The sequence below is a fragment of the Neopsephotus bourkii genome, unplaced genomic scaffold, assembly GCF_033783945.1.
Source record: "Neopsephotus bourkii isolate Nb327-2 ecotype Australia unplaced genomic scaffold, CSIRO-AGI_Nbou_v1 NB_1827, whole genome shotgun sequence".
Classification (NCBI taxonomy): domain Eukaryota; kingdom Metazoa; phylum Chordata; class Aves; order Psittaciformes; family Psittacidae; genus Neopsephotus; species Neopsephotus bourkii.
In genome coordinates, this window is record NW_026902300.1 from 868,853 (window position 1) to 896,458 (window position 27,606).

Below are 27,606 nucleotides of genomic sequence, written 5' to 3' on the forward strand. Positions count from 1 at the left end.
ATATCTTAAAATCGCCCCAAACCCCAACAGTCCCTCCAGTCAGAATTGGCTTTATATCCATAAGTCATAAATAATATTCTTCAGTAAGATAACTAAAGAGTGCTAGATTTACAGTGGAGATGCATGCAGGTACAGAGTAGTGATATTTGCAGTTGACTTTGTCTCTAATGGGTAGAGACACATGCACTCACATTTATTAGTGACTGCTGGTATTTTTCCCAGCAGCAGCACTTTAAAATATGACTTTCTGTGAAGAACTCTTAGATAGCAGATGTTAGTTTAACTAATAAATGATCTTAGCATGATTTGGTGCTTCACATGGGAGAATGTCTTTTTCAAATTGTACATCTTGAGAAAGAGCGATATGCACATACGTAGTTTGTTACATATGTGGAACGTAACCAAAGGCACTTCGATATGGCTTGTATCTCATTTTCTTCCCCCTGATTTTTCAGCTTCCTAGTTAGTTTCATGGTAGATGCTCGTGGGGGTGCCATGAGAGGCTGCAGACACAACGGACTCCGAATCATTATACCTCCACGGAAATGCACTGCTCCAACACGAGTGACTTGCCGGTTGGTGAAACGTCACAGACTGGCCACCATGCCTCCTATGGTGGAAGGTGAAGGTCTGGCCAGCCGCTTGATAGAAGTGGGACCTTCTGGTGCTCAGTTTCTTGGGTAAGGGCTGTCATCTGGCCTAATGGAAAATGTTTGGTCTATTTTTTGTCTGTTTGCAAGTTGCACTGAAATGGTTCATTTATTAGAAAAGATGCTTATAACATATGGTAACAGACCGGCTGTGTGAAATACAAATCAGTTGTTTGTTGACAATTCAGAAAGCTTTTATGCCTTTTCCTTTGAAAACAGGTATTTTAACCACTAGCACTAAGATCACTGTGCTTCCTTGCATAGAACTATTACTCGGTGTTGTGGTATTATAGTGGGAAAGGACCCTCTGCAGCCAGGAAATAATCTGCATCTAAGGCATGACTAGCACAGCACTGATCTAAAGCCCAAATGTAAAGCCTGCTACATGTGCAACACAAGTTACTGCTGCGTGTTTTAGAGACTTGTGTTGTGTAACCAGTAACTTGGCCTATCAGGGAAGCACAGTGCCTTTGATTTTTCTGGGGTTGAAATTGCTAAATTAAGCAATGGGACAACCCTGGAAGATTTTGGCTGTCTTTTTTGTCCTATGCTACAAACCCCATAGAAAGATGAGATTTGTGGCTGCTGCTGAGCTTGTCGTAGGGATTTTCAGCTGAAAGCAGCAGTTCTCCACGCTTTGTTTTACCAACTGTTCCCCCTATCAACTGTTTCATCCAAAAGTGGATGATTGAAGGAACCCCTTCTATTACAATAAACAGTTTCATTCAGGAATTGTAAAAGAAAGTGACTCTGTAAACAGGAACAGTTACAGTCCATTTAGGAACAAATCAGCTGCTTTAAAATCGTATTATAATGGGCAGTCATCAGAGCTGCTACCTTCGTTAGTGCTTTTGCTAACAGACTGAGCTGAGGGAGAGAAAGTAGGTGATTGGTTGCTTTTAACTGCCCACTGCATTTCTATGGAGTGTGAAAGGAGAACATACCCAAGACATCTTCTGGTTGTTTCACTATTCCTGTAATCTGGTTAAAAAGCAAGAGCAATTCTAATACACTGCAAGTGTGATGCTAAGAGCAAGCCAACCATTCCTTTTGAGATACAGGCTAGCTCTTAATATCACAAGCAACAGCAAACAAGCTATTAATTGGATGCTTTATACCACCAGCTCATTTTTAAAGAGAAGTAGAAAGAAAGAAGAGCAGAAGAAATATTGTGATGTCCCTTTTAGTATTACCATTATCTTTATCACACACAAATTGATCTTAAAGAGTGTTTCCCATTTTATTTTTAATGGTTCTTCTGCCTGATGAGAATGTTTCACCTGAAAGACATAGCCTAGTTTTATTCATTCTCAGATCTCTGTGACCTTCCTGCAAGAGTTTTTCTAGATGTGCTGGCAGTGAAATCAGAAAATTACTGTACCATTTACAGAGATGCTTTCTAAAGTCTGAATTCTGTTCCCATTGAGTTCACTGCCAAAACTTCCTTTGCCTTCCCATAAGCAAGAAATATCCTAAATCAAGGAAACTGGTTTTGCTCATCACCAAATTGTCATCACTAGGATGAAACTGTATTCAGTGTACAGCCTAATTCCACTCTGTGGACCAGATGGGTGGCACTGGCATTCTGGCACAAAAAATACATAAAGCTTATTTATGTTCTTTCTTTCACTGCTGCTTTGGATGTACTCAGTAAACTTCATCTGCCTACGGCTCCTCCCCCACTTAATGAGGGAGAAAGCTTGGTCAGCCGAATCCTTCAGCTGGGGCCTCCTGGGACCAAATTCCTTGGGTAGGAGAGATGAAACAAATTGATGGACGCTGACCTCCCCATTCTCCTCCTCCTTCTGCAATATGATTTTTTTATGTCATTATGCCCATGATATTGTCTCTTTCTATCATTTGCAATTTTGTATACCTAACCCTTAGTGGACCATTTTTCAACCCTTGTGATATGTGGTTTTGTTTTGGTGGTATGTTTGTATCTTTTTCTTCAAGTACTGTGGCCTTCATTTTTGTTTTGGCATGAAATCTTCCTAGTTACATGCTTGGTGTCTGTAGCAAAGCAACCTGGATCGGGACAGAAAAAAAGAATCTACTGTAAATTTAAATTTTTTTTTTTATCTGCTTATATGTTGGATAGCACCAGCATAATAGAACACATGGCATTTACTATGTACATGGTAACCTGTGGAAGTCCTCTAATTAGAGAAGTGTATATACAAATATATTTGTATTTTCTCTCTTATTTCTAAGAGTACATATGTATATACAGATCTAGATATACATGCAGGTGTTGTATATATGTGGCACATACACTGATACATATATTGACATCTGCCTGTGAGGCAACAAGGCTAATTCTTTTCTCCTATACTGAAATAGAAACCCAGATAATCTCCTCAGACCTCCTTTATCTTTCCCAGAGTGTAAATCAGGAATAAATTCATTATAATATGTAGAAGTAAAATTGGCACATAATACAATAGGCCACCAGTTGCAAAGAATTATTCTGAATTGTACTAGCATAAGTGAGATCAGAATTTGTCCCACTGTTGATATACATTACAGTAGATTCTCTTTGAAATGAAGTTGCACATGTTAACCCAGACAGTAGTGACAACTAAAATGAGCATGAGTTTTTCTATGATTTTTCAAAACAATTACTAAATTTCCTGTTAATTGTTTTACCAGATATCATTCACACTGTGGAAAGAGGTGAATGCACTTTTTAATCTGTCCTTCAACATTTACTGGGTCCCTGTAAAAATCTAGTATGTGTTAGTGACCTACTCATTTAGGATTATACAGAAGCGTTCCAGCTAAACAGGTAGAATTCCAGGTCACTTTGTGGCAGACTGAATAGAGTGGCTGTTAATCCTGTTTCTTCCTCTCTCCCATGTGCATTTAATGTGCTGTGTTGCTGTGCCAGGCCTGTGATTGTGGAGATTCCCCATTTTGCTGCTCTGCGTGGGAGAGAGCGAGAGCTGGTGATCCTGCGCAGTGAGAATGGGGACAGCTGGAAGGAGCACTTCTGTGAATACACTGAAGATGAACTGAACGAAATCTTGAATGGGATGGATGAAGGTACCCAGTGTGACTTTTTTCTTCTGCTTCCACATTTCTTCTGTAACTGAGGGTCATAGCCTCCTACCATTTATTCTACTTTAACACCTCATGTTTGGACCACTTTAGTATTTCTGACACTGCATTCTCCAGATGCTTCATTTCAGTCACACTAGAGCGTAATCATGTTTTCAATATAGAAGCCAGCAGGTGCGCTGCATGCTTATGCTTCCCTTGCGTGCTCTGCTGAAGTAGTGGGACAAAACAGAATCCACCATCATGAAGTTGAGAATAGATGCTACACTTAACGTTTTTTACTGCTTCTTTTCTTAGTGTTGAACAAAAAGCTTCCATAACAAACATCTTTCTAAAATAAGTCAATTATCATACTAATCCTTACCAAACAGCTAGATGTGTACTCTTGCTTTTGGAGGGAACAGAATGGCCTTGGGCTGTCTAGGATCTGCAGAATTTGTTACTAGTATTGATGGGGGTTTTTTAACAAAAAAAGTTCCAAAAGTAAACCAGCCAACTCAGTGCTTAGAGCTGAACTCAGACTTCGGTACTTTTTTCATTTGGAGTTTGGTTTACTTGACGCTACTCCAGATCATGGTGTAAACACTTGAAGTAGAAAGGGGCTTGGACCAATCCCTTTGCTTGCTTGCCTACCAATTTGGGGGATTTTGTCAGAATGTTTTGAGTGCTGTCTTAAGCTCCCTTCAGTTAGTTCTGTTAGTCTGTTCCTTTCTTGATTTCTCTGTTTTATCTGAACTTAAAATACTGGGGTATGTTTCCTTTTCCCCTTTGATTTCTAGACAAAATACTTTCATAAGTTGCAGTTAAACTGTGAAAAGCTTGAATGCACTTTGAAATATACTGTGTTTGTACAAAACTCTTGTCTTCTGACCATCTTCTCTTTTGGCCTCAGTACTTGATACCCCAGAGGAGCTTGAGAAGAAACGTATTTGCCGCATCGTCACCCGAGATTTCCCTCAGTACTTTGCAGTGGTATCTCGGATCAAACAGGACAGTAACCTCATTGGACCAGAGGGCGGTGTGCTAAGCAGCACTGTTGTACCACAAGTGCAGGCAGTCTTCCCAGAAGGGGCTCTCACCAAAAGAATTCGCGTTGGCCTTCAGGTACAGAGAAACAACTACAGGGTGTATTTTTCTTTCTTTTTTCTTTCCTTTTTTTTACTTTTTTTCCCCATGTGAAATCACCTTTTCAGAATGGAGATCCAGCTTTTTCAGCTTATGATGTTGTAGGTTGTTCTCTAGAATGCTTCTAGTAAAAATAATAATACAAAGAATTTTATTCAACAGCCAAAGCTTTGGATATTCCTGTCTGTTAACTGTCTATATGATCTTGGGAACAGCACCAAATTTAGTTGATGATGATATTAACGTAACAGGTCATAGAATAATTTCTTAGATGCTTCTTATGAAAGCCATCAGAGAAGTACAAGGTGGTGTAATAATTGGGTCAAATCTGCAGATTCTCAGCATGAAGTAAAGCAGGCTAGCAGTTAATTACTAAAGGAGAGGGAAATTTTTCTCCTACCTCCATCCCCAACTCCTGCTGGCCACAACCACAGCTTACCTTGGCCAGGAGACTGTCCTTGCTGAAATCCCCTATGAATAGTTGAATAATTAAAATAGCTCAGAGCTTGTTCTAAGGTGGATAAAAACCCCAAAGGTGACAAGGACTTCATTTGCTACTGGTTAAGTGAATTAAATTAATACTGTAAAGGGTCTGAGAAGCACCAAGAAAGGGGATAGGAAGAGGAGGGAGGCATGGGAAAGTTGAGAAAGGGAGGTCTGCCCTCGCTGGCAGTCAGTTATTCTGGCTGCGGATTTTCAAGGGAAATGGTGCCATTTAGTGTAAAAGCTTAAGGGTTTAGTGGCAATATACAGACTCGGTTCTTTACATACTCACTAAACTGTTTTCAAATACCTATTCTATTATTGCCTTTTGTTTTTGAAAGGCTCAACCTATGCATACCGAACTTATGAAGAAGATTTTAGGCAACAAGGCTACCTTCAGTCCTATAGTCACGCTGGAGCCCAGGAGAAGGAAGTTCCATAAACCCATCACAATGACCATTCCCATCCCCAAGGCCTCCAGTGATGGGATCATGAATGGTTATGGAGGTGACACACCTACTTTAAGGCTACTATGCAGCATAACAGGTAGGATGCAAATAGTAGAGGTTTTTATCTGCATCTTTAAATTGTCAGTCATTGTGGGCTGAATATATTACACTGATGGTACACATGGAAATCTTGGTGAAAATGTGACTGGGTTGAGAGCCTGTGAAAATAAATTACTTTCCAAACAATTCCTTTATAGCAGAAATAACATTTGTTGTTTTGACTAACAAGAGATGTGTAATATAATCATAGATTTTGGCCTTGGGTTTTTTGCATTTTCCTCACAGTTTGTTTCTTGAAAACCAACATACCTCTGCCTAACAGTGTAAGTGTAATGCAGACATAATGTTGCAGTATGCTTCAAGGAAAATAGTGGAGTTAAACACTTTGTACTTGCTGTAACTCCAGAGTGATGAGCGTCTCATACTCAGTTAAAAGGCGGAAATGAGCTGCATACATTTATTCTGTTTAGAAGTTAGCATCTTTCTTAATTTTCAAACTGATTTTGAATACTGACCCAACATAAGATACATTACACACTGAAATATGGCATGAGTCATTCCAGAGAACCCATGCCTTTACAATTTTCTGCTTTTTTAAGATGTTAGGTAGCTGCTGAAATACAACATGTCACCCTCAAAAAAGTATTTGCATTTAAATAGAGAGGAATGGTCTCAATACAGAGGCGTTTGAGTACATTTCTTGGGGGGAGAGTAAATCTGCAAGGATCCTCTAGAAAACTTCAAAAAGGAGTCTGCATTATATCTGGGCCAATTTTGCCCTGCAGTTTGAAGAGTTTAGAACAAGCAAAAGTAATTTCTAAAATGACATCTCTACCCCTAAATTCAGCCTTCTAATGTTTCTGGAACTGTTCTGCAAGACACATTTGAAAATCATTTGCGAGCTTTGTTTTCTTAGGGGAATCCTATATGATCCTATTAGCATTAGCAGAATAACATGGACCTGAGGAGAAGGCACATCTGGGCTTATTTCTGGTTTCCTAACAATTAAAAACTCAGAAGAATATAAAATATTTTTAGAAGCAAGAAGGTTGCAGACTTGCTGGGCTTTGATTTAACATTTTGATTTTTTAATCATTTTAATCTCATTTCAGGAGGAACCACCCCTGCCCAGTGGGAAGACATCACTGGAACAACACCACTGACATTTGTTAATGAATGTGTTTCCTTCACAACGAATGTGTCTGCCAGGTACCTATGCATCAAAATATGAGTTTTATAGTCTTAACTTTCAAGTGTATATCTTTTTCTTTTTTTTTCTTTCCCCAGCAAGTACTTCCTTTAATCTATTTCAGTTGATGTAGTAGAAGGAACATAAATCCTTTGTTTATGTTGTGAACCAATTGGCAAGGTATTTTGTAGCCTCCTAGCCCAGAGAGATTACATACCAGAGCTGTGCAGTCCTTACTGGCTGCGGAAAGAAAATGGTATCTTAGTTATCTCAGCTATTGGTCACCACCTGCCATGATCCTAGAAATGACATACTCATTTCATTTTGAAATAGTAATCACAGGATCATAGAATGGTTTGGGTTGGAAAGGATCTTAAGATCATCCAGTTCCACCTCCCTGACATGGGCAGGGATATCTCACACTAGTCAATGTCCCCGAAGGTGCTCTGACCTTGAACACTGCCAGGGATGGAGCATTCAGAACTTCTTTGGACAATCTGTTCCAGTGCCTCACCACCCTCAGAGTAAAGAACTTCTTCCTTGTATCTAACGTGACCTTCCCGTTTCAGTTTAAACCCATTACCCTGTGTGCTATTGTTACAGTCCCTGATGAGGGACAGTTCAATTTTCAGGTAGCTAGAAAAAAAAATATGGTTTCCTTTTGAATGCCACTTGTCTCCCTGATGCAGAAATACTCAAATTTCCATGGAAACAGAAATCCCTTATTTGGGTAGTTCAGCATTCATCTTAGAAAAGATGTTACTTCCAGAATATCCTACAAATAAGAAAAGCCTGTAAAATCTCTTCTAACCGTCTGCTCTAGTGATGAAGTTCAACTGCTGTCTTTCTGCAAACAGAATTTCATATAAAAAATTATATCTATATATATATATGTATTTTAGTTTGGACTCTGTGGGTGATTGATATCACAGAAATGCTCAGAAGTCTCTTCCTTTGTATTAGGAGCTGCAGTCCATGACCTGGAAAGTATTACATTTAGTGTTTTTAGTCTAGCAAATGGTTACAAATATCTTACTTCCATCTCCATCCTACGGGTTTCAAACTCATGCATGCTTTCCACCCACACAGTGAATTTTATTTAAAAGAAATGTCATCAGCTCCACAGAGAAAATAAATTAAATGATACCTGAGAAAGAAGGCAATGCATGTTACTCCTTGTAAAATGCTTGGTGCGTTTTCACTGTTACATTTTGGGAGGAGAAGTAAAATTATTTTAGTGAAAGGTTGTTATCTTTGCAAAATAACAAGTCAGTTTTCTTGACAAAGGTATAGGGAAAATCTGTAAATGGGTATTAGTGGGCAGGGTTGTCCTGGGTTGAATAGCATAAAGAAAAGCTAAAGAACCTGTACTTTTCAGTAAACAGAAAGGTAGTTTTTGGTAGAAAAGGACCTGTCCTGGGAGCTGAAGTTCTAGCCTGCATTGCAACATCCATGGTATGTCTTAAGTAACTGTGTATGTTTGACAATTCTGAGGTGGCTTGTTCCAGTTCACATGCACTGGCAATACTTTGTAAGAGGCAGATGCTCATTTGTAAGAATTATATTAGTGAACTCAGACAATTTATGACCTTACCCTGTAATCTTAAAGTACTTCTCTGTCATGGTGGTACCTAAATGAAATAGTAGTAGCAGCTCCTGGCTTCACACGGTGCAGAGCAATTTATTCCAGGAATGTTTCCCCATTGCTTTGAACATGTTTGTTTGTCTTGTACATGTATCACAGACTGGGATCCACAGTGTATGCATTAGAAAGATGCTGTTGGTAAAACAATATGTTAGATGTAAAACAATATGTTAGATGTAAAACAGTTTAGTTGGTAAAACAATATGTTAGATGTAAAACAATATGTTACAATGAAAAGTGAGTCAGTGATGAACATAACTCTGTGAGGCAAGGGTAGTAGGAATCAGATGTGGACACATCTGCTTTCGGGTCTTCAAAATATAATATGGCTTAGATACAGAAATATATATGTTTTCTTCCTGTACTCGGCACTGGCAAGGCTGCACCTTGTATCCTGCGTTCAGTTCTGGGCCCTTCTCTACAATAAGGACATTGAGGTTCTGTAGTAGGTCCATAGAAGGGCAGTGGCATTGATGAAGGGTATGGAGCACAAGTCTGGTGAGGAACAGCTGAGGGACCTAGGTGGGTTTAGTCTGGAGAAGAAAAGACTCAGGGGGGACCTTATCGCTCTCCACAACTACCTGAAAGGAGGTTGTCGTGAGGTGGGAGTTGGTTTCTTCTCACAAGTAACAAGTGACAGGACAAGATCAAATGGCCTCAAGCTGCACCAGGGGAGATCTAGATTAGATGTTAGGAACAATTTCTTCACTGAAAGGGTGATCAGGTGATCAGGCATTGGAACAGGCTCCCCAGGGCAGTTTGGAATCACTGTCCCTGGGTGTTCAGAAATCATGTAGATGAGGCCCTCAGTGACATGGTTTAGTGGTGGCCTTGGCAGTGCTGGGGTAATGGTTGAACTTGGTGATCTTAAAGGTCTTTTCCAACTCAGGTGATTCTATGATTATATATATATTGCTGGTCTTCAATATGCATAACAAAAAAACTTACAAAATCAAAGTTAAAAGTCCCTGACTAAACTCATATAATTTCTGATTTTGCATACAGTGTTACAAAATCATTTACAATGTCCTAAAGACACTCAATTTTTATATTGTGCATAAGAAATGTACTGTTAACCTTTAAGCTAGATGGTAGAAGACAAACAAGTGTTTGGGGCAAGGCAGCTTTGTATTTCACCTGTTAGAGATGGAGAACAGATTGAAGGGTAAGCAACACATACCAAAAGCTGTTTCAGTCTCCTGCTCCTCATCCATAAAATCCAGGAAACTTTCACACATTCCTGCTACATCAGAAGTTTGTATACATTTCACTAACACCCATGTGTTGTATCCTGATGTGTCCAGCACTGAACAAACAGGAAATTGTTCAATGCTTGGGAAGATTCCAGGAGGCTAAAGAGAAAGGGATGCGATGCCGACTCTGTAGCTTAAGTGTAGTCAGAACCTTGAAGAGAAATGACAGCCTCAGCATATGACTAGATACAAGCAATTACGGGGCATTACTCTCTTCATCATCAGATGTTTGTCAGCAAGCAGCTGTCAAAAAGAGCCTGTATTTCTCTAGGTAAAAGGCACGTATTGCAGAGTCACAGTTAGTGGGAAATCTGAACTGTACACTTCCACTACACCCTTCTCTACTTATATGCATGAAAATTAAATAATGACATTTGATAAAGAAGAACAAATTCAAAGACCTTTTAGGCAGCTCTAGAAGGATAGTGATAAGAGTAATCATCATTTCAAACATCATCAGAGACTGTCCAAAGAGATGGAAAGCAGAGACCACTGAACTTATTCTAGAAGAGATTTAATTGTTTTGTAAAAGGCAGGAAACATTTGATCACATATTCTCACTATTAGGAATCAATTCAGATTAAAACAAAGTGTATGCCACAGCCAACCTCCAAATAGAAAAAGGAAAACATTTTTTGAATATTGTGATGATTTCTGGGATTTCTTGGTTTTGGTAAGCCATCAGTGACTATTTAAATATTAGAAACATAAATGTAATATATTTTCTAAACACAAAAATATGAAAAGATTCATATATGTAAATCTTCAGGTAAGGTTTGTGAGACTGCCACAGGACAAGTGAACCCCTGAAATCCTTTAAAAGCCAGTCATGTTTCTGGAAGCTAAAAAGTTTCCAGCCAAGTGAGAACTTGACAGAAAGGCAAGCAGTGGCATGGAGTTTGTGCATCAGGAGACCCTATTGAAGGGTCTGCATCTGATATTTTTTCCATGTTGATTTTGATTCATGCTCCTAAATACATAGGGGGTACCATGAGCCTTTTTAAGCTATTCTTCCCAAATGGTAACTACTTTTTCCACTTTATTCTAACTTATAAAAGATTGGTATCATTACCAGCTAATGCTGCCAAGATGTGAAAACGTAATCTTCTTGCTTAAATCATTGTGTGCTGATAAACACAACTGTTTATTTTCTTTTACAGATTTTGGTTAATAGACTGTCGACAGACACAAGAATCTGTTACTTTTGCTTCACAAGTGTACAGAGAGATTATTTGTGTCCCGTACATGGCCAAATTTGTGGTGTTTGCCAAATCACATGATCCTATTGAAGCACGGTTAAGATGTTTTTGCATGACAGATGACAAGGTGGATAAAACTCTAGAACAACAAGAAAATTTTGCTGAAGTTGCCAGGAGCAGGGATGTAGAGGTACTGTACAAGGATCTTAAACAGTTTTCTCCATTTTCTAATGTGTGTTTTCTTCTGCCACCTTATCTGCAACAAGTCCTGAAAAATAGTAGTGCCAACAAATACCATTGTGATGCAGTAACATGACATGGTAAGATGGAAACTCTGACTTTTGTTAGATGTAAGGGAAAAGTAGCTGCCAGAGAAATTATGAAATTCCATTCCCGATGAGCACTTGCTGATATCTTAGTCCACAGGGCTAGTGGGAGGGTTAGCTATGTTCAGCTGACTGCAACCTAAAGCTGGATTCAAGGAGATAGACAGTAAATATAGAATTGGTTGAGTCTGAGCTCTCTGTTCCAGGACTAAAGCTTAGAAAAGCTATAGGACAAAATAGAAACAATTTGTTTTTCCAAGATACATTTTCATGGTGGACCTCTTAAATTGTGTATTGAGAAACTAGACTGACTTTATGCTAGGAAATCAGGTAATAAAATGAAGTTGGGAGTTACCACTTAGTCCAGCAGTTTCAGGCTTTTTGTCATCCATTTATCTGATGTCAGGGTCAGCATTTCTTTAAGATTCTGAACTAAGACAGCTACTGCCACCTAAGTATTATGAAATCTGTTTGAAACGGCTGGTTATGCAAGCAGGAAGCATTGCCCATGGCTCTTATTAAACAAAATGCAGTAGTCTGTAAGAATTTTGTTAGCTTCACTGGGGTTTTTAGGTGTACTAAAAGACTAAAGACTGAAGTCACTCAACAGGGAGCTGAGAGGTAGTGAATAGGGGTCGTAGACACACTTTTCCCTCAGTTAGCCTAAAACTAAGTTCTATTGATGCAGGCTAGCTCTAGTTCAATCCAAATAGCTCATAGTTATTTCTTGTGATTACTTAGTTTTAATTAGCTCTATATCAAACTGCCAGGAGATACCTTGAATTTTTCAGTTACTTCCTCTTAGAGGAATGTCTGAGTAAAAGATGAATTTTGAGGGTGGTCTTTGCTGAACTGTTACATTCTTGACCTGATACTAAGTGGCTATTGTGAAAAAAGGGAAGATAGTCAAAGCCGAAAAGGGCAGGTAAATCTCAACTTACAATAGCTCCGTAAGTGGGTATCACTAACCAAAAAGGCAGTCAACAGTAGTCACATTTTGTCAGCATCTTTGCTTGCCAGGAAGTTTAACTAGCAGGTTTGATTAATATTCTGCTTTACTTTGATGGACAGGCAAAAGCTTTCCTTTGTGGAAACCAGTAACATGCCTGCTAAATGCCAATTTTCTTGCTCAATCACCTTTCTCAGGAGGGATAACAAATTGAAAGTGCTTAACTACATGCATAGCATATTCTTCTGCTTAGTGAATGAGAATCCCACCTTTAAAAAACTTTGTCCTTGCTGTTCCTGAAGCCCTGACGGGCATTTCTTGTGCAGACCAGATAGATAAAGTGTGGGCTTATAAAACTGAATGACAAGCTGAATTTCTGGGAAGTAAGGATGTGATGTTAATGTATTGGCAGTTTGAAGGGAGTACCTCCAAATGTGGTAAGCTGAGATTTAAATGTATGGAGGGACCATATCAACAGCAATCCAAAGAGGTAGGCAGTATCATTATATAGGCATTTCAGAGAGGCATGTACCTGAGGCTTGACTTTCAAAAGCTCAAAGGCTATCAAAAGCCTTTACAAATCCAGCTGAAATAAATAGAATCTGCTCATATGTACTGTTTTTCCCTGCTGCAACAAGCTATTACAAGTAGATTAAACACACAGGTAATGTAATTTAGAAAGCTTTTGCACTGGTAAAAAGGTCCTCTGCAACTTCATGATAATTCCTGGCTGGCTTATTATCCTGCCAGGCAAAGCAAGGACTTTTGATTTGTTTGCTGAAGAAAATATTTATTTGACTGTTATGATAACACCAGGTGAACAAAGTATACTAAAACGATAGCCAGTAAAAAAATCCATATTGAAATATAGATTGAGAATTTGGCTAGATTCATGACACTGAACACTCACTTATAGTGTCACGCTGTTATTAAATTTACAGTGTATTCCATTTGGAATTTAATAATCTGAAATATTTTCACAGATTTTAGATAACTGTACATAACAAACCTTGTAAGTGATGACAAGTCCTAGCAATTTAAGAAATTGGTTGAAACTACTGTAGAATTATGCTTAAGAAGAAATCCTAACCACCTCACTGCAATTAATTGCTGTTTTGCTTCTTTTTTGCATTCAATAGGTATTAGAAGGAAAACCCATCTATGTTGACTGCTTTGGCAATTTGGTGCCACTAACAAAAAGTGGGCAACATCATATATTCAGTTTTTTTGCCTTTAAGGAAAATAGACTTCCTCTGTTTGTTAAGGTAATGTTACAATACGGGCTATGGATTGTATTTTTATTTTCTGAGTTCAGAGTAAATTTAGCAGACTGAAGAACAGTCCCAAAGTACTTTATAATAATGGATTAAATGTTGACTTGGCTAGTCAAACCCACCAGAAGTGGCTATATAAAATGTAGATTTTTTTTCTCTAAATATAATGATCTGTGCCTCTGTTCTACTATAGATAGCTAGAGTCCACAGCATTCTTTCAGACACCAAAATGGTTCTTCTAGGAATCCTGTTCTTTACCTAATAATCTAAAGAGCCATTGACCTCAATCCTGTTTGGTTTTCTGTATCACAGTTCAGGATGTTGCAGGAAAACATGTCAAATGCAAAAAAGTGTCAGAAAACATTGTAGAAATGGCAGAAATCTATCGAAATGGGATTTTTGTACCCTTTGCTTACAAATATGAATATGGCTGTAAATACAGGTATAACTGTTCTTCAACCAGTTATCCTCCCTTCAGCAGCAATGCAGACATCTTTGGGGGTGCAGTAGGAAAAGCATGGCTCCTTTTTGAAGATTTCAAGTTATGGTTTTACCATATTTTTGAGAACAAAGGAAAAAGGAAGTAATTAATTTTGCTGAATTCCCAACTGTAACCTCATTTTATCCCTTTAGGGTATATTACTGAACTGTACCACTTTAGGAACTCTTCTGTGAGTAGGGAAGTTTGTTAAAAGTCAAGCCAAAAACCCCCCATTCATCGAAAGTGAACTAGTGCTACAGAGCCCGTGACACAAATGTCACAGTGGGTGGGGCTCATCTTGCATTTTTCGTGAGATCTGCAGGAACTGTAAGTCACAGAAAAAAGTGCTCTTGCTGTGGTCTGTGCTACCAGCAGAGTGCTGCTGCCACCCAGCCACCTTTGCCTTTGAGTATTTTTCTCTCTGATGGCTTTTTCCAAAAGAGGTTTGAAACCATGTGTGTATTTGCATCTAGTATTTTTAGTCTGATTAAGTAAATGCACATGTATCTAACTGTATAATTTTATTAGCTCAGAAAATGAAGAATGGACTAATGCTTTCAGTCATATTGCTGCCATGATACCACATGTAATCCTCCTGACATTATGTACAAAAGCTAAAAGTACATCTCCAGTACCCTAAGTTCCAAGTGCTTACACTTTTTTCTACTAACAACTATGAAAAAGATTTTAAAGTATGCCACGATGTGGTATCTTTTGTGGATAATAATCATCACACCTATAAATATGTTCCATCAATTTTTTTCATTCTAAGACTAGGATTTATCAATACATTGGACAAAATTTTTTGTAACAAAAGAAATTTTAAGGGGGGGGTGAGGGGTGTCAGAGGAAACACATTATTTTTCCCTACATGGACTTTTTCTCCCACACCTAGCTTCTTTCTGCTAAATAATTTTTAGTGGCACAAGCAAATCCTATTGCAAAATAGCAAAATGACAGATGAAATGTCTGTTCTCTACCAGGTGCGAGACACCACACAAGAACCCTGTGGACGATTATCATTCATGAAGGAGCCAAAATCAACAAGAGGCCTTGTTCATCAAGCCATATGCAATTTAAACATCACTTTACCCATTTACACAAAGGTACTGTGAAATTATACTGCTCCGTAGTCATCAGCATTATAATATAAACAAGAAATGAGTAGGAGGGCAAAATATTATTAAGGCTTTGTAGTCAGGGATTTTAAAGAAGCATCAATACCACCCAAGGCCTTTCAGTTTTTTGGGTTTGGTACTCTAGAGCCAGTGTTCAAAGATGTTATTGAATGTTTTCTGATGACTCAGAAGCGAATGACCAAAGGGAGCTAAGTTCCAGTTTGCGCTGCATACCTCCTATGGTTTCATTGGTGTTAGCACTAGATCTGTGCTAATCTTATTTCACCTGAAAATTTTACCCAGATTCTGTTCAGGGTAAAATTCTGTTTAGTCCCAGACAGACCTGGGACTCAGCAAGTACCTCTAGGTTCATGTTTTATTTTACAAGAGACTTCCCACACTGTATAACCATGTCTTGTGACACCTCTCTGGAGATGAAACTACCCCTTATACTTACAGAGTATAGGTCACTATACTATACAAAGTCTGTAGGTCACACGATGTTCTTCAGGTATGAAGTACAGAAGGACTGAAATTATTTGTCATTTTTTTCATTTGCCAATTAGAAATAATTGGCCTTTGCAATAGTGTTTTTAGCTAACTGCTTTGTATATCTGCGGTGATAGAAATAAAATGTAGCAGACTTGAACTCTAGAATTTGGAAAGTTTATAGGACAGCTGAAAGTATTTTCTTAGAATAGGTTTTAATATTACATTGACTTCTGACACTGACTTTTCTTCCTACTTGTGATCAAATCTTTCAAGAATCTACGACTGTGTCACATGGTGTAAATAGGCTCTCTTAAGCATATTGTTATAAAAGTTATTAATGTGCTTGGGGAAGAAAATGGTCCAAGGTCAAGGGGAGAAAATGGAGAGGAATAATCTAGCATGAGTTAGTATTTATAAATAACAAGAATGAGAGCAGCTGAATTTTCCTAAATCATGGGAGGGTGCTTGATTGCTATTTAAGCTAGATCAGACATTAAGAAGTGCTTGTTTTCTTAGAAAAAGTAAATTTATTGCTATTCTGTGCTAACTCAGATTTTTTTTTTTGCTGTCCTTGTCAGATTAGCTGCGTGCCTTTTAGGAATGTATTAGGCTGTTTGCCCAAAACCTTGCCTGCTGCTATTCATTTTTTCTTCTCATTTTTAGTGCATAATATGATCTTTATGATAGTATTTTTATATAATTTTAAAATAACACAACATATTTTAACTTTAAATGGCTAACATTCGGAACTATTTTAAGTATTTATTTGTGCTAATTTATGGATGCAGAAGCACGTATATATATATTAAGTTGTGGTATGAAAGATCACTAGAAGTCTTAACACCCAGAAACAACCTTTCTGTTGTAATTTGCTCAATTCTGTAGCCTTTGTGTTTTAAACTGTTAATTCAGTTTTGCTGCTCTTTGATGTAAGAAATCAACTGCAGAAACATACTGCATTTCCTTCTTTTCTCTTAAATGTTGTCAGAAGTTATGTTTTCCTACTCTCTTAATCTAGAACTTTTTCATTTTGCCTGCTCTGTTTTCCCCTTCTCTTTTTGCATGGTATTTTGGAACTGAAAGGAATCAGAATCAGACCAAGAACAAGAAGAAGAGGTAATGTTGCTGTAATAGTACGTCATTACTTACACATACTGCTAAAATACAACATGTACAGCCTGGAAGATAAAATCCCTAGTGAAATGAGCATATCAATCGTCAGCTCGGTGCTACAAAAACAGTGAGAAGGAGTACATTCAGAAGTGCAAATTTGGAATTTACAGGGTTTAACTTTCCCTGCATTAAAATTGAAGTTTTACTGCATCAGATGCACTGATTTTGGAGGTCTATAATAGTTCATTTGGCTTTCAAAAAGTTCTGTAATAATTTAGAAATAATTTTGATCAAGAATAAGCCATACAGTATATGTCTTTAAGCTTTATTTTCTGCAGCACAGAAAAGGGGAAATGGGATTGTTTCTTCTGATTCCAAGAACCATTCCACATCCTAAAAATAGTGCAGGGTTGCTACTAGGCTTGTCTAAAGTATTCAGAACTAGTAGATTGTTGGCATAGTATACTTTTTGTTAATACCCTTCAGCACAGTCTTAATATGCTTCCTCTAGTTAGTGGTGGATAAGAAGATCAGCACTGGAGGAACAGACCTACATATAACAAGTATCTCCACTGACATCTTCCCCATTGCTATGGGGAGTCTGTGACCAGATTGTGATTGAATATCCTACCTGCATACCTGGAAGGGCAGAAATTCCCGAGTCTTGTCTATTTATAACATACAATGGACTGTGTCTTACAGATTTTTGAGTCTAGTACAGAAAGAGTTACAAGTTTACTCCAAGTAAAAGGTGGAGAGTTTTCATAAACTCTGCACCTTCAGCATAAACTGCTTTGCATCTTGAGACACGTGGCCAACTCCCCTCTCCATTCCCAGCCCTGTCCTGGCAGTTACAGATGTTTCTTGAGGTCTGACCCCTGTGTGAATGAGTAACATTAGAAAAGCATCCCCACATTTTGAAGATGTTATGCTACTGGAAATTATGAGTGCCAGCTCTGTGGGAATAGCCTGCTCCCCAAAGATGACAGACTATTTTTCTATGAACTGCAAAACAGCTCAGAAATTTTGTGGCATGGATTGGAGTTTTAAACTAATTCTCATTGTATTCATTCAGAAGGTAGCATTTCTTACCAGGTTATCATTTGATTTCATACCAAAAGCACAAAACTAGCCCTTTAATACTCTATAATGCTGTTTCTGCATCCCCAGGGAAGTCTCCAAAAGTTGTTAACTAATCAGTGCTCCTTAAAGCAGCATAAAGGATACTGGAAAATTATTTTTCCAGACATCGGTGACTTCTTATATTTTAATCTGAGAAACTAAAGCACAAACCCACAAGATTATTGATGGCTAAAACCATCTTCCATTTGAATTTTTTTTATTTACGTTACTCATTTTTATGTTAATAATATTAATTAGTATGCTGACATAATTCCAGATTGATTTGGAGAAACTTAGAGTAAAGGGAATTAAAGTATCCTAAGGATACTAGGTTACCATCTAGGGTGTTCTGTACTTTAGAGGAATTACAAGGTATCTTCAAAGATTTGCTTCTTGAATTTTTAGTCTGACACTGTTTTTTGGCTTGGTCTTTTTGTTTGTTTGGGGTTTTTTTTTTTGGTAAGTGCTCTGTTTTCTTTTGAGTAACAGTAAAATCGTATGGCTTTTTCAATCTATACCTAGATGCACTCAGAAAAATCCGAAATATGGCCTGAGAGCCATCACTGCTTCCATTTACAGATATCATTAGCTGTTAGTGGCACTGAGTCTTAGTTCTTGCTGTAGGCAGTAGCAAGGCTGCAGTCATTTCTACACCCACTTTTTATTATCACAAACTACAGAGGTGAAAATGCAAATCATGATTTCAGAATGAACATGTATAGTGAAACGATGCATAAAGCATACTAGGTGCCTTCCAATGGGACATCTGCCTTCACATGACCATATTTGACACTTTTGCTTTAGACAGGAAGAGATAAGCTAATGCAAAGCAACAACATACCCAGTAATTCAAAGGTCTGCGTCCTCTCTACTGTTTTTTGCATTTAAAGAGAATATATTGCAGAATTCTGCATCTGCTATTGACTGTAACTATAGCAAAGTAACCATTTTTCTGTTAATAGAAATACTAAATAAATTAAGCCATGCCTTTACCATTACTTTTAATCTGATTGTGGTTCCATTTAAGTAAGTCAATGAATCTGTGGTCCTCCGTACACCTAGCGGATTTGACTCAAGCTCTACTACTTCACTAGTGACTTCATATGTATTACTTATATTTGAACTTTTAAATTTCTCCCTTTATGCTCTTCCAGGTTGATATGACTTCAGAAAAAAGTAAGATTTTATCTTTTTTAAAAAATGTTATAATGCAGTTTGTATGAAAGATGGTTAAGGATAAAGATAAGCATGAAAGCGAGCTAAGCATTAACTGCTGTTGCAAATAACATCAATACTTTTAAAATGTAATGGAGAACAATTTAATAACAAAGCAGCTATGCAATTAAATACACTTTAAGGTATAAATTAACGAGTAATACAGTTCAAAACAGTTCATCTAAGCATTTACTTTCCTTTGACATCCCTAGTGATCCTGCTATTGCTCTTTTGCTTGTATGAATGCGCATTCCCTCCATTTTTTTGTTTTGCCCATTTGTTGACACACATTGTTGCCTCACATTTGAGATAAATGACAGTATCACTTTTAAATGTAGTTAGTATTCTAATAAATTTCATAAACTCATGAAATACAACCATGCAAAAAAAGTGATACTGTCCAAAGTAATCCGTCTGTTTAACCCTTCCCCCACCCTTTACTGTGGTGAAATACGACTGGAAATGTTGACTGTTAGGTTTGGTACAGCATATATGCCTTTTGTAAATACAGAATCAGGCCATAATTATTATTGGAAACTGAGGGCAAGTGGTGCATGAGGCCAGAGATCTCCATTAATGAAGATACACATCAACATAAATTTGGTCTGAAGAGCATCTCTACAAAGAACTGTTTTCAAAAGCAGTGATTTCTTAAATCTGGTTAGGAAAAGACTGATTACTTCTTGTTATTAGTTTAAAATGCAATGTCTTGCCCATTTATCTACATTGTCTTTTGAGGGTTATTTATTCACAGTGTACTGACATTTAAACTGGAAGGACCATAGTGCCATGATCCTGAAGATCAAATGGACCATCATTCCCTTTTGTTATAATTAACAAACACTTTTTACATTGAGAGACAGTTGTGCTGCACTCACCTTCCATGGCAGAATGAACAGCTTCGTTATGCAAGCTAGAATATTTCACACTATATTTCAGGGCAGATGTGAGGGAGGCCAACCTCATCACACCAAGTGAGCATTCTTGCTGCCAGCCACACATCATTCAGATAGTACTTGCCTTTTATTTCCCTGTGAAGCTTCTTTGCTTGACTCTGTGGCCAGTGCGATTGTCATCCATGTGACGTCTATGAAAATATGTATTGCTAAAGTAGCAAAGCCCCACCGATTCAGTCATAATTAATAGACAGCATAAATATTTAACACAAGAGTGTAGCAAAATTGATATTATTTACAAAGAAATGCAAATAATTACATATTGCTTAGGTTCTTCATATCTGCATTACTACTTTTGACATTCAGAGTAGGGTGCAGAAATGCCTCAAGTTTCATGTGATGTACTAGAAGTAAAAAAAAATACAATCATAATTTCTAAGCATTGCATTCTGTTCATGATTTGCCTAAGTCCTCCAGCATTTCATTCTGTTCAATAAGTATTTTCTAGCAGACCTTCCTGAAATGAAATATTCTCATGAGGCAGCTATGGCATAATGGGAGTTACCTACATTCAGCTGACTGTATATTGATTGCACAGACAAATATTTCACCACAGTATATTTTACAATATTTTCTTTAATTTATGTGATTAATTTTAGAAAGATTGTTTTTTAACTGAAGCTACATACCCAGCAGCATTTGCAACACCTTTGTTTTGCATGGAAATAACTTGCCTTACATGAGTTGTACGTATGTGTCTGGTGTGACTGTCTCTGATTTTTGGTTGCCATACATGCCATTTTTGAAAACTCTGAAATCACTTTTAAGTTGATTCACAGTTTTTTCTTACAATCTCTCCTTTTCTCCTCTGTCTACTCTTTCCTCAGTCTATTCATTAGTTGTCAATGAGGATGTTCCAAGGAAAGGACCATGCCTCTTAATACAAAAGACTTGTTTGTTTCATTGTTTAGGTGTGAAATCCCCTTAGATGAAATGCCGGTTTGCAGCTGATTCAGATCTCTACGTATTTGATAATAATTTAGATTACTGTAGAATTATTTTTAACTTTTTGTTATTAAGAAAGAAAATATGTTAAGCCAATGTTATTCTGACAGTTTGCTAACACTGGCTTTCTCTTAGAGGAAATCGACTTTCAATCAGGTCTAATGCTTTCTCCCTATTTTCTTGCTTTTTTTTTTTTTTTTTTGGAACATTGATCTGTAACATCTGAACAATCTTGAGATGCCTATCTTTGTGTAACTTCACTGTGTTTCTTCTGGTTTTCATTTTAAATTTTGCTGTTGTTCTTTTTGGTTTTTTTAGTGGTGTCCTGATTTGTTTTGTTACAGTTTTGGTAATGTATGTGTGATTGTGCTATATTGATAAAGTTAAGCAAGTTATTTCCTGCCATTTTTCTTTTCAGTTTTGTTTTGGTTTGTTTTTTTTTTTTATTTGGTTCCTCCCCTCCCCCCCATTAGCTTTGCTTTGCTCTTGTACCCTCAGATCTTGTGGATCCACCATTCCTGGCCCATTTTGTTGACCTTCCTACCACTGCAACCAAAGATTCTCATTTTCAGTCAGTTCTGATTACATTTTCCAATCTCTATTTTTGATTTCCATTTTACTTTCAATGTTTTTCATTCGCATCAAAGATGACGAGACAGAATCTACAGAAACATCTATCCTGAAAAGCCATCTGGTTAATGAAGTTCCTGTACTAGCCAGTCCAGACCTATTGTCTGAAGTTTCTGAGATGAAACAAGATTTGATCAAAATGACTGCCATCTTGACAACTGACCCTTCTGATAAATCGGGCTCCATTAAAGTGAAAGATCTTGGAAAAGCCAGTGAGGAGGAGCCAGGAGAGCCTTTTGAAATAGTTGAAAGAGTGAAAGAAGACTTAGAAAAAGTAAATAAAATTCTGAGAGGTGGATCCTATACCAGAGAAGAACATGTTTTGCAGAAGTCCCTTTCCAAACAAGAACTTTCAGAAGAAGAATGGGTCATTGTCAGTGATGAAGAAATTGAAGAGGCCAGAAGAAATGCTCCTTCAGAAGTCACCGAACCTACATGTGTAGAAGTCAGGCTAGATGAAGGGACAACAAAAATGGAGAAGGCAGACGTGACAGGGATGGTAGATTACCTTTCAGAAGACGTTTCTCTTCATAAGGTACAGCCACCAGCTTTACAAGGAGACTTGGTAGAGAAGAGATTTGAAGCTGTAGTAATAAGCAGGGATTCTGAAAAAGGACAAGTATTTCCAACAGCCGGACCACGAAGTCTGCAGGAGCAACACAAGCCAGCCTTAGAAATTAAAAAGCCCCTTAGGACAAAATTAAGAGACAAGCCAAAGCAAAAGGAAGGCAAGATGCGCAGTGGTGAAGAACAGCGAGGGTTAATGAAGCTCACTTCAGAGGTGTCACAAGGCTGCGAGGAACCTGGCCTAATGCTGACAGCTGCTCTGGAGACTAAAGCTGTATCCCCTGTTATAGAGGAAACTCCTATTGGCTCAATCAAAGACAAAGTTAAAGCTCTTCAGAAACGAGTGGAAGATGAGCAAAAAGTGCGGTCAAAACTGCCCATCAGAATTCAAACCAGAGAAGGCACTGCTGAGAAGGCTTCCAAAAGACCGACACAAGTGAAAAAGCCAGCAGCGCATAAAGCACAGCCACCTGTTTCCCCTTCTTCTAAGACGGAAAGACTTGAAGAGACCATGTCGGTTCGTGAACTGATGAAAGCCTTCCAGTCAGGTCAAGACCCATCCAAGAATATATCTGGACTGTTTGAACACAAATCTGTCAAGCAGAAGCAACAGCTCCCTGAGAAGGAAACAACACAGAGAAAAACAACAGTTTCACAAAGCGAAACGAGGCGAGTAACGAGCCACAAGACAGACAAACAGAAGGAAAAAAAAAGTGCAGCATTAAAACCAGAGAAAGAGCTGCAATCCAGAAAAGGAAGAATGCAACTATCTACCACTGAAACTACCAAGAAAGATGTAGGTAAAGACCAGGTAAAAGAGCAGGGCAGCAAAAAAACAAGTGAACCTCTCCCTCCGGTGTTTGATGATGAAAGTGCCAAAGATGCAGTGGTTGAAAAGGGCAGGCCTTCTGATGACCAGGGAGATACTGACTTCCAGATCAGCCCTGACAGAAAAACCTCAACAGACTTTTCTGATGTCATTAAAGAAGAACTGGAGGACAATGACAAATACCAACAGTTCCGACACCTTTCGGTCACGGAGGAGGGAGAACTTAACTTGGAGCAAGTACTGACCAGCCCCTTCAGCACTGCTTTTCCCACAGAGTATGGGAAAGATGGGTTCCTGCCCACTCTTTCTCTGCAAAGCTCTGCTTTTGATGGGAGCTCTGAAAGCCTGAAACATGAAGGTGTGGCCGATTCTCCAGGTAGCCTGCTAGATGGAACACCTCAGATCAGCTCTGAGGAAAGTTATAAGCATGAGGGTCTGGCAGAAACTCCAGAAACAAGCCCTGAAAGCCTTTCGTTCTCACCAAAGAAAACAGATGGGCCAACTGAAGAAGCTAAAGGAGCAGCTAGAGCCCCCACAACAGCAGAAACATGTTCTTGGAAGGAATTCTCTTCAAAGGAAGATGAAAAAGGTATTACTGAAAGGCAGCTAGGTGCTGTTACTGAGTCTCATTCTGACTGTGTATCGGAAGAGCTTGTACCTACAGCCTCTGAAGAAGAGGCTGTTAAGCTTGCAGAAAGTAGCTCAGCTTCCATTATGAAAGATATTAGCAGGGATACAGAATCTGCAACCACTGTACATTTAACTAAGTCTTCTGAAACACATGACACTGCTTTAGCAAAAGACAAAGATATAACTTGTGAACGCCGTGTTGCAGTTAGAAGTCCCCAGAAATTGGAACTTTCACTTGCTAGCCATGATAGTGAAAACTTTAGCCCAGTTGCAGATGACTCTTTGGCTATAAGTCATAAAGACTCCCTGGAGGCAAGCCCAGTGCTAGAAGATAACTCATCACACAAAACACCTGATTCTTTGGAGCCCAGTCCTGTGAAAGAGTCTCCCTGCCGTGATTCTCTTGAAAATAGCCCCGTAGAACAAACAGTGAAGGCTGGGATTCTGGGGCAGGGTCCTCTGCCATCCCTTCTTAGCAAAGGAGAAACCTGCCCAGAGTTGACATCGGTGCGTTCCAGGATTCTCCGCGACCCTGAGGGAAGTGCTGATGATGACAGTCTAGAGCAAACGTCCCTCATGGAGAGCTCAGGGAAAAGTCCGCTTTCACCTGAGACTCCTAGTTCTGAAGAAATTAGCTATGAAATCACACCTAAAACAGCAGACTCACAGGCACTGTCCAACGTACGAAAGTCAGCCATGATCCCTGAAGTCAGCGAGGAGCCAGAGCACGATTTGGAAAGCGAGCCAAAGAAGAGATTCACCCCTGAAGAGGAGATGTTTAAAATGGTGACCAAAATCAGAATGTTTGATGAGTTGGAACAAGAAGCAAAACAGAAGAGAGATTGCAAAAAGGATTGTAAGCAAGATGCATCTGCTGCCGTTGCCAATTCAAAAGTTGCATGTAGAGCTGAAGAACCACAGTCGATGGCTGTGGAAGACAGAGATATACCTACAACGGTGATGCTGACAGCTGAATCTAGAAAAAGCTCTTCCTCTTCAGAAAGTGAGCCAGAATTGACTCGGCTGAAAAGAGAGGCCGACTCGGGCCTATTAATGGAGCCTGTGATCCGAGTGCAGCCACCTTCACCATTACCATCCAGTGTCGACTCCCACTCTAGCCCTGACGAAGCAGGTTTTCAACCTATTGATTCAGAAAGGTGCTCTGTCATCATAGGTGTGGTTAAAGTGGAAGGGGATAAGCTGATAGAAGATGACAAAGAAGAACCGCTTATCCCCAAGGGCAGCTGTACGACTTCTGCTTGTCATTCTGATGGTTGTGCAGAACCTGAACAATCAAAGTGTGGCTGTACAAATGACAGGGAGATTGTTAGTCCTAATGCCCCAGCCATAAAATCTGGGGGTACTCTGTGTCATTCCATTGATGCCAGTTCTCAAAAAGAAGTTCACATTGAGTCGTTGCTAACACTCAAGCGATGTGATGCTACCAAAAAAGGTGTTGATGCCACCTCATTGTTAACATGCACAGATCTCATTTCAACGGGAGCTGTGCTGGAGAATGTAGATAGTAGTTCTTGTGGACACAGTACCGCCAAGTATTCTGTACCACAACGTGCCAAACAGGCTGAAAGTGATACCACTGAGCATTCCACTTCGGGAAGTGGTTTGGGAAAAGCAGATACAGATTCTGAAACATGTCCAGGGGAGATTCATGCTGAGGAACCCCTACCAGAGTATTCATCCCTTACTGCTGAAGCAGTGGAACTGGAAAGCTGTGTAGCAGATGCTGCTGAAAGTGGTATAGTAAGCCCTTATGAGAACATGTCTTCTGAACATTCCTTTACTGACCCTGAAAATAATGTAGGATCTGGTAGAAATCTGCTGCCTAGGGAAATCTGTTCTACCGAGGAAGGGAAAAATCAGACTGGTGAAGCTTTACTTAGCAGAGACACAGGTAGCAAGTATTGCTTTTCAGAGGAAGTATATATGGAAATAGAGCCCAAAACAGAGGATGGGTTCCAGAAAACATCACAGGGGTCTTTGGCATTGGATTCCACAAAATTAGCAGAATCTGCCTTTACAGATATCAGAGATGAAACAGAGAAATCAATTGGTCAAGTTGTCATCACTAAAACTGATGTGGATTCTGACATGTGGAGTGAAATACGCGAAGATGATGAAGCCTTTGAAGCTCGGGTGAAAGAAGAGGAACAGAAAATATTTGGGTTGATGGTAGACAGGCGATCACAAGGTACAACACCTGACACCACACCAGCCAGAACACCCACTGAAGAAGGGACACCGCTTAGCGAACAGAATCCATTTCTTTTTCAGGAAGGAAAGTTGTTTGAAATGACCAGAAGTGGGGCCATTGATATGACCAAAAGGAACTATCCAGATGAAAGCTTTCACTTCTTCCAAATGGGGCAGCAGCCTGAGGAAGAAGTGAAAGAAGCAGCAGAGATAGAATCTTGTAAGATGAAGAGCTCACCAGATCCATTTTCACCTTTAGAATTGCAGGGCTTGAATGTACAAGAAAATGATACCTTGAAATATTCACCCTCAGCATCTGAGTGTAGCGATAGATCGGAAGAAACGATGGATGAAGGTGTCGGCACAGGCACCGCAAGAGCAGATCTGAAATCCAGAATTCCAATTAAAATGGGTATTTCAGCTTCTTCAAAATCACCAAAGAAAGAAACCACTGCCTTGGAAGCTGAGCCTTTCTCCAGAACAGAGACCAACGTGGTTGAGAGCAGTCAGGTGCCTTCCCCTACCTCTCCCAAGCAGTCCATAGTAGAAAATGAATTAGATTTTTCCAAAGTGACTAGATTAGTTAGTTCTGTACAGGGTGAGGAGTCCCCAGACTCTTCACCAGAGGAACAGAGATCTGTGATTGAAAACCCTACTGTTGTAATGGAGAGAGTGCCTTCTTGTGAAAGCAAATCCAGAATTCCTGTAAGAACAGCTGCTGCATTGCAACAGTTGGAAAATGAGAGCCTTCCTGCAGACAACTTCCTAGATGGTTTGCAGTGCGAAGGAAAAGATGACCCAGTGAAACCAAAGTCTCAAATCCCGGTCAAAACAGCTTTCCAAAAAACTGAACAGCAGCATATGTACACAGATGCATCTGTCCACAAGCTGGAGTCAGCCAAAGCTCTGGATGTGACTGGCGAACCACCCATAAAACAAGATAACCGCAGTAAATCTGAATCCGATACAAGTATTCCCATGGACCCAAAGACTAAGCGTTCAATAAAAGCTAGGAGTTATGCTGAGGCAGAAGCAGAGATTAGAGAGAGGGAGAAAGAGATCAACCTTGAGCTAGACTCAGATGAGGCAACAACAGCAAGACCCAAAGTATTTTCGTCATGGTTGCCAGTTAAAAGCAGAAGCACTACAGCCACAGAAGAAAGTAAGGAACATTTTTTTGACCTTTACAAAAACTCCATAGAATTCTTTGAAGAAATTAGCGATGAAGCTTCTAAGTTAGTGGAAAGACTCACACAGTCAGAGAGAGAACAAGAATTAGTTTCAGATGATGAAAGCAGTAGTGCCCTAGAAGTTTCAGTTATTGAAAATGTGCCATCCGATGAGACCCAGCAGTCAGTTCCAGAAGACATCTTTGACACCAGACCCATTTGGGATGAGTCCATAGAGACTCAGATTGAACGTATCCCTGATGAAAATGTCCATGACCATGCTGAAGGTATTTGCCGACGACTGGGATTCCCTGTGCGACGCATGTCATGAATTAAACTTCTTGTTTTTTGTTTTCTTTGGTGTGTGTGTGGGTGTGTGTCTGTACGTGTGTATACATGCGTGATATGTGTAGCATTTTCTTTTAAGCTTTCAGTGGTTGGTTGTGTTGTTTGTTTTATTTTCCCA

General features: G+C 39.0%; 2 protein-coding genes across 16 annotated transcripts in view; one reads left to right on the plus strand and one right to left on the minus strand.

Moving 5' to 3' along the window:
* NEUROG2 (neurogenin 2) overlaps nucleotides 1–27,606 on the minus strand; it is a 456,819-nt gene that overhangs the window by 400,210 nt on the left and 29,003 nt on the right. The window lies entirely within an intron of this gene.
* The window catches only part of ANK2 (ankyrin 2), a 372,658-nt gene that overhangs the window by 327,341 nt on the left and 17,711 nt on the right, over nucleotides 1–27,606 (plus strand). For 7 of the 15 annotated variants that reach the window (XM_061343843.1, XM_061343845.1, XM_061343842.1 and 4 more), the window contains 12 exons: nucleotides 456–680; nucleotides 2,302–2,400; nucleotides 3,541–3,695; nucleotides 4,603–4,814; nucleotides 5,660–5,864; nucleotides 6,940–7,036; nucleotides 11,075–11,303; nucleotides 13,528–13,653; nucleotides 15,127–15,249; nucleotides 16,837–16,869; nucleotides 19,143–19,164; nucleotides 21,752–27,427. In XM_061343843.1, coding sequence (XP_061199827.1) covers nucleotides 456–680; nucleotides 2,302–2,400; nucleotides 3,541–3,695; nucleotides 4,603–4,814; nucleotides 5,660–5,864; nucleotides 6,940–7,036; nucleotides 11,075–11,303; nucleotides 13,528–13,653; nucleotides 15,127–15,249; nucleotides 16,837–16,869; nucleotides 19,143–19,164; nucleotides 21,752–27,427 — 7,202 coding nt within the window. The remainder of the gene's footprint in view (nucleotides 1–455; nucleotides 681–2,301; nucleotides 2,401–3,540; nucleotides 3,696–4,602; nucleotides 4,815–5,659; nucleotides 5,865–6,939; nucleotides 7,037–11,074; nucleotides 11,304–13,527; nucleotides 13,654–15,126; nucleotides 15,250–16,836; nucleotides 16,870–19,142; nucleotides 19,165–21,751; nucleotides 27,428–27,606) is intronic. The other 8 variants (XM_061343850.1, XM_061343852.1, XM_061343849.1 and 5 more) reach the window with 3 other exon arrangements.